The following is a 16910-nucleotide window of genomic DNA, read 5'->3' as shown; positions in this document are numbered from 1 at the left end:
GTACCACTTTTAAAACAAAAATTAACTTTAAGTAAATAATCGCTTAAAACAAGCAAAAAAATCTGTCAATTGAATAAGAAACATATTCTTGAAATAAATTTACTTTTTTCATAAATGCTTAATTCAAGAAAATTTTTCTTATTCCATTGGCAGATTTTTTTGCTTGCTTTAAGCACAAATTCGCTTAAATTTTATATGTTTTGTATAAAAACTAGACTTATTTTTCTAGGTCATCAAGAAAATACATCTTGATTTAAGAATTTTTTTTACTGAAAACAAGACAAAAATACTAAGTAAGAAATATTTTTTTGTAGTATGCAGTACACTGCAAAATGATTTTCAAGAAAAAAAAATTCTTAGTATTTTTGTCTTGTTTTCAGTAGAAATATCAAAAAAGTCTTGAATTAAGAAGCTTTTTCTTGATGAGCAAAACGACCCAAGAAAATAAGTCTAGTTTTAGACCAAAAATATAAAATTTAAGTGATTTTGTGCATAAAACAAGCAAAAAATCTGCCAATGGGTTTTTACTTACCCATTGGCAGATTTTTTTTGCTTGTTTGATGCACAAAATCACTTAAATTTGATATTTTTGGTCTTGAAACTAGACTTATTTTCTTGGGTCATTTTGCTAATCAAGAAAAAGCATCTTAGTTCAAGAATTTTTAGATATTTTTTACTTAAAACAAGACAAAAATACTAAGAATTTTTTTTCTTGAAAATCATTTTTTTGCAATGTAGAAACAGTGCAGATAATCCGTAGCATCTGGGCATGCAGGGTATTCACGTGCAAATGGGCCCGGGCCAATAGGGGGCCCGGCCCTGGGCCCGCCCCAAGTTTTAATTAAAAATATTTGTTTCAATTACATTTTTATTTGTGGCTGCAATAAATATATTTTTGTATGCATATCATGTGTATTGATTTCTTATTTCTCTATAATGTCTAATTTCTCCGTCATTTCTTGTTTGCGTTTATTATAATTTGTTTGCACTCTGCGGCTGCCGTAGACTACTACGCCATATTTTTTTACATGACGCATCGCCGCGCCAAAAAAAAGAAAACACAGTATGAGAGGTTATTATAGCGGCTATCTTCATGAACATTAAGGATGGACAAATATAAACATAAAAGTGGGGCCCTAAAGAGAAAAGAGAAGGCAGAGAAGTTAGTCACAACCCAAAACATTTTGTTTATCTTTATTTAAATCTACCCTTTGAAGTAAAAAAGTAAAGTAAAAAAATTGTACTACCTTATTAAAAGTATATGTTGTTAACAGACCTGTGGGCCACAGTTAACAGTGCCAATGGGCAAGGTTGGGGTGGGCTTTGGCTTAAGGGGGCCCGTAGTTTTTTTTTGCATATGGGCCCGGGACTGACTTGCTACGCCACTGGGCAGGACGCACAGATCAGACCTAAACAGTTGTGATAAACAATGTGGACAGTGAGTTGGGTTTCTTTATTGTGTTTTTCATGAGAATCGTACGTTTTTGCACGATTAACTTTGTATGAATTCATATGAATTAGCCAACTTAATATACAAATTATCATGAGATCAGGCTGAAAAAGAAGTACTTTTTGACTGTAAATAAAATTGTAAAGAGTAAAAAGTACTTTTTCTCTTAAAATTTTTTTATTTTTAATTGTACTCAAGTAAAGTAAAAATCCCCCAAAATAATACTTTAAAATTACTCAAGTACTTTACACCTATGATTACTAGACATAACTGCATATATCACTGTAATGATGCCCATTTTAACATTAAAGTTGCATTGTGTAACTTTTAAAAGGATCTCTTGAAAGAAATACAATATAATGCATAACTATATTATCAGTGGTGTATAAAGACCTTACATAATGAACCGTATTGTTTTTATTACTTTTTTTTATCTACATACACATACAACTGCAGCATTCATTAGGTTTTAAACTACATTAGGTCATCTTAAAGGAAGCAGATGGAGAAATGATTCACTGGAGCTCGCTCACTGTGCATTTCCTATGACTTCATCACCAAAAATCATGCACGAAAAGTGTTAAGCGTAAGCAAAAACAAAGGCATCCCAGCCTACTAATGTGTTTCTTTTACTGAACCACTCAAATCTGCAGCGGAGAATCTGTCGGGTCTCTGGTGTGGTTTTAAATAAGATCTTCCTCTCGTACTTGAGTGGAAGGGGATGAGGTTTGTTCTTTATGAAATCATCCAAAGCCCGGCTGAGCGGGTTTCTGTGATCTCTACTAGTAAACAAGCTTGAAAGCAAATTAAAAAATGCCTCCAGTACACACAGGTGGTCACACGCTTACAGTTGGATGCTTTCTCATTTATCTGCTGTAGTCGGGCCTTGCGCGCTCTCTCTCTCTCAAGACCGATGCGTGCTGAAGAGCAAAGATGGAGTGGTTTTTAGTGCAATGAATATATAAATGAAAAGGAATAATATTACTTTTGAGATGCACGGAGAAAAGGAGATGCACGTGGAGTCTGATATGGCTTTGGAGCTCTGGGGTGTGTGTGGTTTATGATTATGAAGGGCTGTTATGGACGATAAAATAACTATAAAGATAAAGTTTGTTGCAAATTTAAGAGAGTATGGGAGTACGCAACACAACTATGATAATAAAGATACAGACAAACGATATCGTTGGGATTGTTTTCAGAGCAATTTTTTTCAAGCTGATGAACAATAGAACAATAAAATTTGCTGCCAAATGATCTAGGACCACTAAGTGTTGTTTGGCCTTTGCTGATGTCCTCTTTCACGATGTCTAGGATACTTTGAAACTGATACTGGCTCGTACAAGAGTATGACTAAAATTTGCTTTCAAAAGATAACAACTCCCTCGTTCGAGAAATGGCTTCTCCCATCTACTCTTATCTTTGAAGTACCCAAAGGTGGCTGCTTTTCTTTTTGTTTCTTTGCAAAATATAAAGCAACAGCAGGTAATCTACTCTACAGTACATCCATTTTTCATACTAACACTGCAGCGTGCAACATCAGGAATTAACATTAATGCCCACAAGAATTAACATAACATAGCATATTTTGGCATAATTTGGCTTTAGTTTTATCTTTATAGTTAGTCTTATTGTGCATAGTGTGAACATACCAATACATTTGTTTACAGTGAACGTGACTGGATATGGGAACACAACAAAGATCAATTTTATTTGTCTCTTTCATGCAGTGGCGAAGCTACAGGTGGGCCTTTGAGTTGTGGCCCACCCAGTCAGAAGGCAATCATTTTCCAGACAAATGTGTAAATAATTTAACAAAAATAAATAATAGTACTACGAATAGACGTCTTATCACACTATAATTTCATATATGTAATAAAATTATAAATATAATTCAAATATAAAATATAAGTGCAAGTTTGCATGTTCAGGCAGTTTCGAAGTTTTCTTTTACCCTATAGGTGCACACGCTTGTCAACATGAAACTTTGAACATTTTGCTTAAAGGAATAGTCTACCCTTTTGCCATATTAAACTATGTTATTACCAAAATTTAGACGAATTAATACCTATCTTTTTTCAATGCGTGCACTGTACAGCACGTCGTGAATGTGTTAGCCTAGCCCCATTCATTCCTATGGTACCAAACAGGGAAGCCACCACAGACTTCCGTGTTTTCCCTATTTAAAGACTGTTACATGAGGAGATAAACCAGTAAGTATGGTGCCACAAAATAAAACTTTTTTTGGTACCATAGGAATGAATGGGGCTAGGCTAAATGCTAACACATTCACAATGCGCTGTACAGTGCACGCATTGAAAAAAGATAGGTATGTATTAATTCGTTCAGGTTGAGGAAATAACATAGTTTAATATGGCAAAAGGGTAGACTATTCCTTTAAACACTAAATTCAAGAAACATTTGCTTACCCCACTGGCAGATTTGTTTTGCTTGTTTTATGCACAAAATCACTTAAATTTTATATTTTTGGTCCAAAAACTAGACTTATTTTCTTCGGTCATTTTGCTCATCAAGAAAAGCATCTTTATTTAAGAATATTTAGATATTTTTACGGAAACAAGACAAAAATACTAAGAATGTTTTTTCTTGAATATAATTTTTTGCAGTGTACCTTTCGTCAAGAGGTAGTTTACGCAAAAATAAAAATTCTGTCATTATTTGAAGAGTCTGGTTCCAAAACGCGAAAAACACCATTTAAAAAAAATTAGTTACCACCAAAATCAATATTGTATCTGGTCAGTTTTAAAAAGTTAATTCTGTATTTCACGCAAAATCCAATATCCGCCATGTTATTCTGTCATCTTTTCTCCCTTTTTTCCAAACCGTGACAAACACAACATGTTTTTCTTTGTAGAATGCAATAAATCTGCTTAACCAATCACAGCGCACCATACCACACACTGTAAACAACAATGGTGGTGCTTTGAATACACACAAAATCCTAGTTTTCGAATAATTTACATGAGTGGCACTCGGGTGAAGGAAAAATGCAGGTTGTTTCTTGTTCTCACACGACAGCATCAAGCTTCTGTCATGCTAACACATTGACCCCAGAGGATCTTATGAAAAACTTTACATTATTTTACGCGAGGTCGACGAAAATCGAGCAGGACCAAAACATTTTACAGCTGATCGCTGTCAAAAAAGTTAATCTACGATGTCCCAAGGATGACAACAGCAATGACAGTGTTCTTAATATGACAAAGTGTTTTGATTAATGTTAATGTTTATATTTTATCAGTGTATACCACTAGTCAACTAAATGAATATAACATGGCAAAGATGAATGCACATTTATATAGGCGATTGATTCAATAGAATTATAGCATTTTGATAAAAAAATTTTTTGGAAAAAATTAACATAAACATTATGTTATTATAACCTAAAGACTCTATAGTTTGTAACAGAAAATAGTGGTTTTCATCTTGTCACTTTCTTGGTATAGAAAACAGAATTTTTACCCAAATTAGTCAAAAAGGATTTATTGCGTTTTGGAACCAAACTCTTCATTTACTCAATCTCAAGTTGTTACAAACCTGTATACATTTCTTTGTTCGCCTAAACACAAAGAAAGATATTTGCAATAATGCAGGAAACAGGAGCCCCATTGACTTACATCTACCTATATGGCTAATAATATACAGTATCAAAACCTGATTTCATAGGAATTCGATTATGAAAAAACACTGATGATACCCCAACCCAAGGGGAAAAAGCAAATCGTACACAAATACATTTAAATAAATACACATTAATGCGGAATAAAACACAATACTCAACATGATACAAAAGAAAAAAGTATTTTATTGTTTCAATTATCCGGATTTTCGTGTTTCGAGTATTTTACAACAAGTATCTATAATAAGACCTCTTAACATTATATTCACATTTCAATTAATTTAAAATCAAATATTTTGTACATGCTTAGGGACAAACATTCCCTGGACTGACGGTGTCAAGATGGAGAAAGGCACATGAGTTCTTGGGTGAACACATGGTTTTGTTGTGCATTAGGAAGTAAATTAAATACTGGAACGAAAATACAAAACTACTGTACTGTGTCAGATTGAAGTCTAAACTACTTTCTGTTTCATAGCACTTGGGATATACGTCTGAAGTTTCAACACGGATAGTAGCCTAAACTATCCAAAGTAATTCACAGCCTGTAGAAATAAGTGTTGATATGGCAATTGATAAGAAGTAAAACTTGAGATTTTACTAAGGGGTTTGCAAAGTTTGTTCGCTCTTTGTTCATTTGTATTACTCTTTTAAATATTCCTCAGTTTCACTAAAACAGCTCGTCAAAATTCGGAGAAAGCTGCGGTACGCAGGGAATCTGTACAGCGGACTTGCTAAGAGTTTTTGACGGGTATTTCGACAGCAAGTCATTTCCCTGTAATTGTAGCCGACTGGTCTAGCATCTCGCTCAGTAGTAAACACGCCAAAAGATAAAATTCCACCTTTAAAGTGTTTTACCCTGAAAGTGGGTCGTGGAGATACAGTATCAACACTCCCCATGTGAGTTCTGCATCCAACCCTTGACTCAGGGTTCGAGTTTATGGCTGTTCTCCAGCACAGGGAGGTTGCTTGTCAGGTCAGATGATGCTCAGTGCCTGGGGTGTTTAATCCAGTTCCGAATCATCCATTTTTGCCCTGAGCACCTCTGAACCACCAGACGCAGACCGAAGTTCGCCTCTTTGGACATTTCGACCTCCAGACAGCGCCCGGTGTCTCGACTTATGATGGGGCCGTTCTGAGTAAAAATGTAAAGGATTAGAAAGGTATTCATTATAATTCTAAAATATATCTAGGGTTCATAGCAATGAATTTCATGAACTTTATATAAGGGATAATGTTTATAAGGCAGCTGGTAGTTATCACAGAAAAAAGCCTTGACAGTGCGAGGACCCAAAATGAAGCAAAGGGTCTTGTATCACCATGGGCGTCGGAAGCAAATGAAAAGAGGGTGGGTCCCCACATAACCCCCCCCCCCCCCCCCCGAAAGATACATTTACTGCAATAGATGACATTTTCATGTTTCCTTTTAATTAGCCTGAACATTTGCGTTTATTAAATTAAAGACAGTAGCCTATTACGGTCGAAATTCTGGTAATAGCCCTTTAAATATTTTGCAAATAATGACAGATGTCATGTTTCATTTATCTTTCTCTGTGTCATTTTTTTTTCTCTACTCTGCTGACAGTAGGCTACAATGTTTATTTTTTATTTTGAGGAAATAAAAGGTAAGAAAAACGAATGAAGGTAAACTGATACAACTTTTGTATACCTTTTTTATTTGTTATACCCAATTTCTCTTTCTCTCTCTTAGAGAAATATAAATGTGAGATTCTGGAAATGAGATCACTTTATTTTATGGTATACGTCGGGAGACACTTTTGCTGTCATAAGAGTTTGAGCATGTGTACTTCTAAAACACAATCGATTAAACAGAGGTATGACTTTATGAATTCTGCAAATGTACCTCGCAAATAATAACAATACGTGAGGACGTTCATGTCGCAAATGAAAAGTAATTGCAGGCTTCTGTAAAAAAAAACTTGAAAATTATCCAGCGATCGTGGGACCATAATAAAAATAAACTATTTTACAGCAGTAATAATATTTTAACGAGTAGCCTACACTTTTAACGTTTGAAAGGAACCACATTTAGTGCTGTGTTAATTATCATTAAAAGCAAAACGGGATCTCTGTGCCTCCGCGACAGACGCAATTCTTCTGGCATCTCTCCTCATCATCTCCTCTTTTTTTTTCTTCTGTGTCTTGAACTTGGGGCTCGAGTCCGACCTAAGGTTTGAGCTGCCTTTAAGAACACCAAGCTAAGTTCGTTTACCGTTAATTATTAAGACTTAATGGGCAGGCAAACTCGTGAAACAATGAAAGTAAAACAATCCGCTATAATATGGTTTTACACGTCTATAGAAAATATACTATAAATAAAGCAGTTATTAATTTTCCTAATGCATGGTTGTTTGACATTTACTTCTGTTTAAAACATTTGGCAAAGGAGGTTTTTCAGCACTATGTTCGAACAGCAACTCAGCGTCCACTCACCCCTGCGAATTATGTTTAAAAGCTGAAACGGGTCCGCGGTGTAAAAAAAAGCAAAGGTTAGCGATCCCTGCTCTAGTGGAATGGATTTGGACTAACAGCGCTTTGATAAGTGAACAGACAAATGCAGAAAAAGTGAAAAAGTGGGTGGGTCCATTATCATTGGTCTTAAAAAGTGGGTGGGTCCTGTCCCACCCATGTATAATGGTTCCGACGCCCATGTGTATCACACTAAAGGTGCTTATTTTGCGCTAACAACCGGCTGCCTCTACATTAACCCACTTATTACACGACTATTAACCTCAAAAGTAAGGTAAGGAACACTAAATATTGATTTGAAATATTTAATTAGCTTATATTTAACGAAAGCCGACCTTTCGCGAGGTAAACCCATTTACTTTCGGTTTTAAGATAAGACAAGACGTTCAAATATCACAAACACAAAATTTGGTTTAGTCATTTGTTAATATAATGTCATATATGTTATTAAAAGGCATACATTAAACTATACATGATAAAATGATTTGCAGCATCCGGGTAACCGTGTGTTATTAGTTTTGAGCCGTTGTTATCTGGGATAACAAACCTGCAAATGAGCAATGAGTAGGGTGGCCATTCGTGCCAGTTCCGCCGGACACGTCCCGAACATGTTTTCGGGTTCATTATCAGGAAGTCGCGTTGGTCGACCGCATACGTCATCAAGGTTTAATATTTCGAGTTTAATGTCAGAAAAGCAACCATTACATTTCAAGGTAAGAATGAAACTACAATGATTGTATGTCTTAAAAGAAATAAATCTTAATTTTCTAATGTATTTTAACTGAAATGTGAGAACCTCGATGACGTATGCGGTCGAACAACGCGACTTCCGAGAACGCACCCGAAAACATGTTCGGGACGTGTCCGGCGGAACTGGGAATCGAACTTGGGTCGCCGAAAGGGCAAAAGCACCAAATGTCGGAGCGCAGATTGCACTTTTAAACAGCAGTTTCTAAAGGATGATATATTTTAAGATACAGCAAAATGAAATAAAGAATTTTTAAGATATTTCTAAGTTCCATCTCTAATGAAAAATCCAGCAAAGGGTTAGTCCAGCTTGCTACACCAGCAATACCAGCTAAAACCAAGCTGGGAGACCAGCTAAAACCAGCTCACCAGCTTATGCTGGTCTTAGCTGGATATTTCAGTAGGGATAAAGTTTTCAGGAACACAATAAAAAAATCACTGATATTTCTGTTTTCTATGAACTTTAGGGACAGCATCATCTTTGAAACCATTTTCATCTAAAAAAATATTTAGCTTATTTTAAAGCAACACCAAAGAGTTTTTTTTTTTACCTTAAAATAACGTTTCCAAAAAAGTTTCAGTGGTTCATCCACTCAAAACAGGGTGAACAGCACTTTCACATTCGCTTTGCAGCCCTCTATCGGCCAAAACCGCACTAAAGAAGTTTCCAACCGTCGGGTAGTGGTCCTGTAGTTCGAGTGAAAACTACAAAAACTTGCTTTACGGCAGACCTACAATCCAATCAGAGCCAGCTATGCTGCAGTATTTACGACAATTACGCTTCTAACCTGTAGGGGGAGCAAAGAGCAATAACTCTTTAGTGTTGCTTTAAAACAAATGTTTTGCTTTTATGTCAGCAATCCCCATTAGGGGAATAAAATCTTTTTATGTCTGATGTAGGAAAACAAATATTTATATCAAGCAGTAAGTAAGCTAACAAAAAATTATCACTGGAAGTGCAAACAAGTGTTTCTCACCTGAGTAAAATCCCACAGTCTCTGTGAGGACCTGGTAACAACATCACATTTTTTCAAGCCCGGGGTTCTTCCCCTTCCATCGTCTATTAGGCATTTTGTGTCGGGCAGAAATGTCGTGGACCCCAGGGGTCCTAACTGCAGCAACCCTTCAGTAGTGTACCTGGCCAACTGAAATTAAACAACAAAAAAAGTGTAAAACATCTAAACTAACCAGAGAAAGAAGTATCTACAAAATACCTTAAAGTCCCACTGTGGGAAAAAATCAGGTTTTTATTGTTGTTTATATGTCTATGTGGTGTTTTTAATACAATTAAGACAAGCCATATACTGTATCATTCAAAACCATGCTGAGTATTTTCTCAGAGACAGTCTTATTCCCGCGGTTTAAAATCGTCTTGGTTTCCAATGTCACAAATGTAACCAATCATGTCGCATAGACTCGGCTCTGAAACGATCGCATCACAGCTGCTTCAGCTTTGCTTCTGTGCTGCTCACGCCTCCAAACTTAGCAGTCATGTGTTTGAAACTTCAAAATGCAGCATCTATTTACGGTAACACTTTATTTTTCGATAGTCCACTTTACACATTTTACTAACTATAAGTAACTTTGCAACTACTTATCAACTACAAATCTTTAGAGAATTATTAGAATGTCTGCTTAATATCTACTAACACTTTATTGTGATGATATCTCAACAGACATTCAACTGTCTATAAGTATCTTTGCACGTGCATGTCAACTTATTCCACTAACCCAAACCCTTCCCTAACCCCAACCCTTACAGTCTACTAATACACTAATGACAGTTAGTTGACGTATAGTTGCAAAATATTGAAAGTTAGCTGACATGTAGTTATTTATAGTTAGTAGAATGTCTAAAGTGGACTATCAAAATAAAGTGTAACCCTATTTACATTTATATATATATATATATATATATATATATATATATATATATATATATATATATATATATATATATATATATGTTTCGAGGTGCTGCGAAAACGTGGAGGCGGAGACTAATTTGCATATTCATATCTTTGGTCTGAGCTGTGTGATTGAGTAGAGGCGGGGATTAATATGCATATTCATAGAACCATCATTGAACCATTCAAGCTGTTTTAAAGCATAAAAAAATACTGTGACGAGTTAAACTTTTATAAATTATATTATAATCTTTAAAGATAAGTTTTAACCAAGGGGAAACTTTATGATCTCTCTGATGAAGCCAATACGTGCGTCCAAGATGGTGACAGCAGGCACCACCTACTTTAAGCTTCAAAAATGTTCTTCAGAAATCTATGGGTGACGTCACGGACACTAAGTCCATCTTTTCTTGAAGTCTATGGTTTTAACTGATAACATTTTTGACTTCAGGGAGACTTTAAAAGATAAAGTGTTTTAACTTTCTAATACAATTTTAGCTCAATTAAAGGGATAGTTCACCCAAAAATGACAATTCTGGCATGATTTACTCACGCTCATGTTGTACTTAAAGGAATATTCCATTTTCTTAAAAGAAAAATCCAGATAATTTACTCACCACCATGTCATCCAAAATGTTGATGTCTTTCTTTGTTCAGTCGAGAAGATATTATTAAGGGTCTTATCTAGCAAAACGATTGTCATATTTGACAATAAAAATAAAAAATATACACTTTTAAAGCACAACTTCTCGTCTAAATCCGGTCCAGCGCGACCTAACGTAAATACGTAGTGACGTAGGGAGGTCACGTGTTACATATATAAAACGCACATTTGCGGACCATTGTAAACAATAAACTGACACAAAGACATTAATTAGTATCATTCAACATACAACAACGTAGGAACGGTCCTCGTTCTCAACACTTGTAAACACTGGGGCGGAGTTTCGCGTTCATCCTCTGTGACCTCTTGACGTCATGACGTATTGCGTGGGGTCATGTGGCGCATCCCGACCGGATTTAAACGAGAAGTTGTGGTTTAAAAGTGCATTTTTTTTTCTTGTCAAAAATGCCAATCGTTTTGCTAGACCCTTATGCCTCGTTTGGGATAGTTTATAGTCCTTTGAAACTCCGTTGAAAAAAACTGTTACGTGTTGATTTAAGTGTTAATTGTTGATGATTATTAAAGTCCATTAAAATGAGAAAAATCCTGCAATGATTTCCTCAAAAAACATAATTTCTTCTCGACTGAACAAAGAAAGACGTCATCATTTTGGATGACATGGTGGTGAGTAAATTATCTGGATTTTTCTTTTAAGAAAATGGAATATTCCTTTAACCTTTATGAGTTTCTTTATTCTGTTGAACACAAAAAGAGATATTTAAAAAAAAAAGTAAGTAGGAACACAGTTGACAATACCCACTGACTTCAATAGTAAGAAAAAAACAAATACTATGGAATTCAATGGGTACCGTCGACTGTGTGCCTATCTCCATTTATCAAAATATTTTCTTGTGTGTCTAACAGAATAAAGAAACCTTATCCTTTTATGTTCAAAATACCAGTTGTAAAATTTAGATTGTTGTTTCATTGTTAAATTAAGGAAATAAACAAAGCCCATCAGATACACGGCTGAACCTACCTACAGTATAAGATTATCATTACATTATGCATTAGGCTACACATCACTTTATATACTGCTTTCACAATACTAAATACATCTGGAAAGATCAAGATAAGTTCAGATATCAGCTACCTATTACGGTAAGTACACAGTACAGAATAACACGGGTCAATAATTCAACTGAAAGTCAATCTTTGTGATATTATATCCCAAGGTCATCAAATCGTAATGAAGTACAAGCTGACGTTCAATGGAAATCAAGCTCGCTCTATTGTGTAAAGTTAATCTATAGAAGCGAGGGTAATTGTCTGGTGACCAAGGTGAAAATAGCACTAGGACAATAGAGCGAGCTCATCTTCACGCATGCTGTAACCTGATTCGAATTCACAAGAGACAGATTCCTTTATATGACCTCACAGAGACTGATTCGCACATGGCAACAGGAGTTTCATTGAAAGGATGACAAATAGGACAAATGGCGCATTTTGAATAAACCCTGTAAGTACACAGTGGGTCACGTTGCTTTAGTTTCCATGAGCAGAATTTAAGAAGGTATTGGGGGTATTATTGCACAATGACTTATTGATGGAAAAATTAAATTATAATATTTAAATTAAGCTAAAATAACTTTATAACAATTAGTAAGATAAAATTGTGAGCAAAAAATTACATTTCTAGACTAACGTGACAAAACATGAAATACAAAAAAATCTTTAGTTTAGAATGCAGAAAAATATTGAATTAAAATGTTTGTCATTGAGAAGTGAAATGAAACAAATGGCAAAATGAAGCTTAGCCTTATCATGTAAAACCAGCCTGTAATTTAATGATAAAATGGGAAATAATTTCAATTTCTTTACTTTCCTTAGGCATGGATTATAAACTGGGACTGTCATACAGAGTAAGCGAGATAGATTGTATTTCAAATTGTTCATTGGATCATGCCTCTATTGTGCATGGATGACAATGAAAAGGTCACCGCTCCCTGTCAAAAGTCACAGCTGGGTAGAAGAGCTGTTTGATATTTTATATCCATTTAATCCAAATAAATGGAAATCTTAAACATTAAAGTCACGTCTAAGCCAAAGACTTACTGTATGAAAACGAAGCCGCTATTTTGTCAGTGAGCGAACAAGCACCAAAACTGAGATGCGATCTTGCCATCTTTCTACCCCAAGCTGCTGTCTGTTTCCAGACAATGATACAATGCACCACCAACATGAACTTAATCTATATTGAGGTTGAAAGGACATGTTTCAATTACAAATCTCATTTAATACTCGCAAATCACATCAAGACGTTTGCGCTGGAGGAAATGGCACGGTTTTCCCCCAGAATACCGTTACGTATGTCCTGAACTTGATTTCATTAAACAGCTTCACGAGTGCTGAATATTCATGGCTGCTGGCCAGAACGTAAACTAAATTGAGTGTTCCTGCAGTTCAATTGGTAGAGCACTGCATCAGCAGCGCATGAGGTCATGGGTTCGATTTTTAGGAAAAACACATACTGATATTAAAATGAATGCACTGTGAGGTGCATTGGGAAAGAGTGTCTGTAAAATGTGTAAAATAATTTAAATGGAATGATGGAACCATATTTTCAGGATTTAGTTAAACAAAATATAATCTTTTAGACACCCATAATTAAAAAAAAAATATTGGTCAAATAATCCCCTTGTCTAGTACTTATAACCAGGGCTTTACAGAATCTGCTGACTTTTTTGCTTTTTCTATTTTTTTTATTTTTATTTTTTTAAATCTGCTGAATTCTGCGGAATGATTTTAAATGTTTTAAAAGAATTTAAGCTGTAAATATTACAAAATTGCATCTAAAATAATTACTTTTTAAAGGCTTACAATGAAAATGAATATACCAAAACAATGTTTTCTCTGAATTAAACCGGACCAACATGAACCAGATAATGTGCATGTAAAGATAGAATTATAGTTTGTATATAAAATGACATATATTATTGTTTATAGTGTTATATATTATAACAGAATAAAAAAGCTTGTGTTAAAGGACAAGTTCGATATTTTACACTGCCCTGTTTTCAGATTGTTTATGATGAAATAGAACGGTTTTGACTGAAATTTCGACATATGCGGCTGCCCTGAGAATTTTCGGATGTTTGTGTTTCACCTCAGACCTCTACAATCGGTTTAATGGTGCACTGGAACAATCCTTCCTAATATGCATTAAACTTTCGTTTACAAAGACGGTGTAGTCAGGGGTGTTCACTGGTATGCACACAAAAATCGCTGCAAAAGATGCTTTCCAACAGCTGTTTTAGCATTCGTTGTTAACTTGTGGACCTATTTTTCCAAACGTCTCACACCCGTACATTCTTCTGCTTAGAGCTTGAATAATAGACACTCCAGCCCAGGTGGTGGCGCTAATCCGCCATTGCCAATTGCAAGAATAGAAACAAAGTTCCCGGCGCGGAGTAATACCGTACCTCACAACACATCTAATACAAGTCAATGGAGTTGGTAAAAACTACGATAAAACCTGTTGGAATGCGTCTTTTGCAGCGATTTTTGTGTGAGCATACCAGTGAACACCCCTGACCACTCGGTGAGTTTCACATCTTTGTAAACGAAAGTTTAATGCATTTTAGAAAGGATTGTTCCAGTGCACCATTAAACCCATTGTAAAGGTGGGAGGTGAAACACAAACCCCCCCAAATTCTCGGGGCAGCCGCATATGTCGAAATTTCAGTCAAAACCGTTCTATTTCATCATAAACAATCTGAAAACAGGGCTTTAAGTGTAAAATACCGAACTTGTCCTTTAATACGGTCTCATTATGAATTTAACACATATGAAGATAATTTTATCATTTTTACAATGCAATGTAAACTTTATATTAAACATAACAAGAGCATTTCTATTGTAAACGGATTTGAAATGATTATGTGCTGACTGTCGCGCATCAAATAGATGACTGAGTCAAATGAGTTTTATTTAATCCCAAATATAAAATGGTTTGTGCTCTCTATCATTAAAAACAGTCAAAGCAAACCACGCGCAAGGTTAATGTACTTTTCAATGACAGCTCACAAACACGCAGGATACGCTATGTATGTGTGCTTGTTGTCAATGACGGTTTCTGGTCACAAACACGCTCAAGCGCGTGAAACTTTCATGTGCTCACGTGAAACTTTCATGTGCAGAATTTTTTTTTGTTTAGTTTCGCGTGCTCGCTTGAAACTATCGCGAGCGCACAAGTGAAGCTTTCACTTTCAAGTGCGCGTGCAATAGTTTCAGGTGAGCGCGCGATAGTTTCACGTGCTCGCACGATAGCTTCACGTGAGCACGCAAAACTAAACTTAAAGGACAAGTTCGGTATTTTAGACTTAAAGCCCGGTTTTCAGATTGTTTATGGTCAAATAGAATGGTTTTGACTGAAATTTCGACATTTTCGGCTGCCCTGAGAATTTTCGCGTGTTTGTGTTTCAGCTCAGACCTCTATAATGGCTTTATAGGTGCACTGGAACAATCCTTCCTAAAATGCATTAAACTTTCGTTTACAAAGACGTGAAACTCACCGAGTGGTCAGGGGTGTTCACTGATATGCTCACACAAAAATCGCTGCAAAAGACGCATTCCAACAGCTGTTTTAGCATTCGTTGTTAACTTGTGGACCTATTTCCCCAAACGCCTCACACCCGTACATTCTTCCGCTTAGAGCTTGAATAATAAACACTCCAGCCCAGGTGGTGGCGCTAATCCGCCTTTGCCAATTGCAAGAATAGAAACAAAGTTCCCGGCGCGGAGTAATACCGTACCTCACAGGACGTCTAATACAATCAATGGAGTTGGTAAAAACTACGATAAAACCTGTTGTAATGCGTCTTTTGCAGCGATTTTTGTGTGAGCATACCAGTAAACAACCCTGACCACTCGGTGAGTTTCACGTCTTTGTAAACGAAAGTTTAATGCATTTTAGGAAGGATTGTTCCAGTGCACCTATAGACCCATTGTAGAGGTCTGAGCTGAAACACAAACACGCGAAAATTCTCAGGGCAGCCGAAAATGTCGAAATTTCAGTCAAAACCATTCTATTTGACCATAAACAATCTGAAAACAGGGCTTTAAGTCTAAAATACCGAACTTGTCCTTTAAAAAAAAAAATTCTGCACATGAAGGTTTTGTGTGAACACATGAAAGTTTCACGTGAGCACATGAAACTAAACTTTATTTAATTTTTGTTCCATGTCCCATGGCTCCGTAGTTTCAGGTTAAAATATGGACCAATTTAATTAGGGTAATTTAAAACCATCGGTTGGATTTCCTATGGTTGCAAAATTATGGGAATTTTGGAAACTTTTCATGGAAATTACACGGGAATATATGGGAATTTTGGCACACGGATAAAGATGAGTCTGATGTTGAGGAAGCTAATATTTGAATGTGATACAGTTGGTATAAATTTCCCAAAATTTACAAAGAATTTCAAACTTGAAATATTTTTAAAATTATTGAGCTTTGCAACCCTAATTTTACCCAACCATGTGTTAAAACAACCCAGCATTTTTGAGGGTGTTCTCATTTGTCAACATTTTGGAATAACAAAAAAGTCATTGACACTAAATAAAAAATAACAATAAGGTTAATGTAAGCACGCTAACTTGTGATGACATGCCGTGACATGGGTAAAGTATCGCCCTGTCATCGTCCTCTGAGCCCTGGTCAAGGCAGTACCCGCTGGCTTTACTGTTCCGCACCTGAAAACCACAACAAGAAACAATGACCAGTTATAGAATCAAGGTATCTATTAAACTTTATGTTCCTGTAGCTTAAATGAAAGGGCATTGTTTTAGCAGTGCAGTGGCTGTGGGTTTGAAGTGAAGACCAAGAAGAATATTTGTTTTGAAACCAAATATAGGCCTATCCAAATCATGAAACATACATGTATACACATAATTCAGCATGTCGCAGTTTTGTTTTCGCATCTTCAAAATTTAAAAAGTGCACACAAGGTTATCAGTATTGCCAGCTTTGACCATCCACAAAACCTTATACTGGACCGAGCATAAGACATGCTGA

General features: G+C 35.8%; 1 protein-coding gene across 1 annotated transcript in view; it reads right to left on the bottom strand.

The window, feature by feature from the left end:
• Window positions 1-5252: 5252 nt before the first annotated feature.
• Window positions 5253-16910, bottom strand: part of galnt9 (polypeptide N-acetylgalactosaminyltransferase 9) — a 122444-nt gene continuing 110786 nt past the window's right edge. Inside the window, exons 9-11 of the mRNA XM_065250830.1 lie at window positions 16493-16588; window positions 9302-9469; window positions 5253-6222 (exon numbers count right to left, since the gene is read on the bottom strand). Coding sequence (XP_065106902.1) covers window positions 6076-6222; window positions 9302-9469; window positions 16493-16588 — 411 coding nt within the window. The 3' untranslated portion in view covers window positions 5253-6075. The remainder of the gene's footprint in view (window positions 6223-9301; window positions 9470-16492; window positions 16589-16910) is intronic.

Source organism: Paramisgurnus dabryanus, chromosome 5 (genome assembly GCF_030506205.2).
Source record: "Paramisgurnus dabryanus chromosome 5, PD_genome_1.1, whole genome shotgun sequence".
NCBI lineage: Eukaryota > Metazoa > Chordata > Actinopteri > Cypriniformes > Cobitidae > Paramisgurnus > Paramisgurnus dabryanus.
The sequence above is the reverse complement of the archived record's forward strand: the minus strand, read 5'-3'. Positions and strand labels throughout refer to the sequence as shown.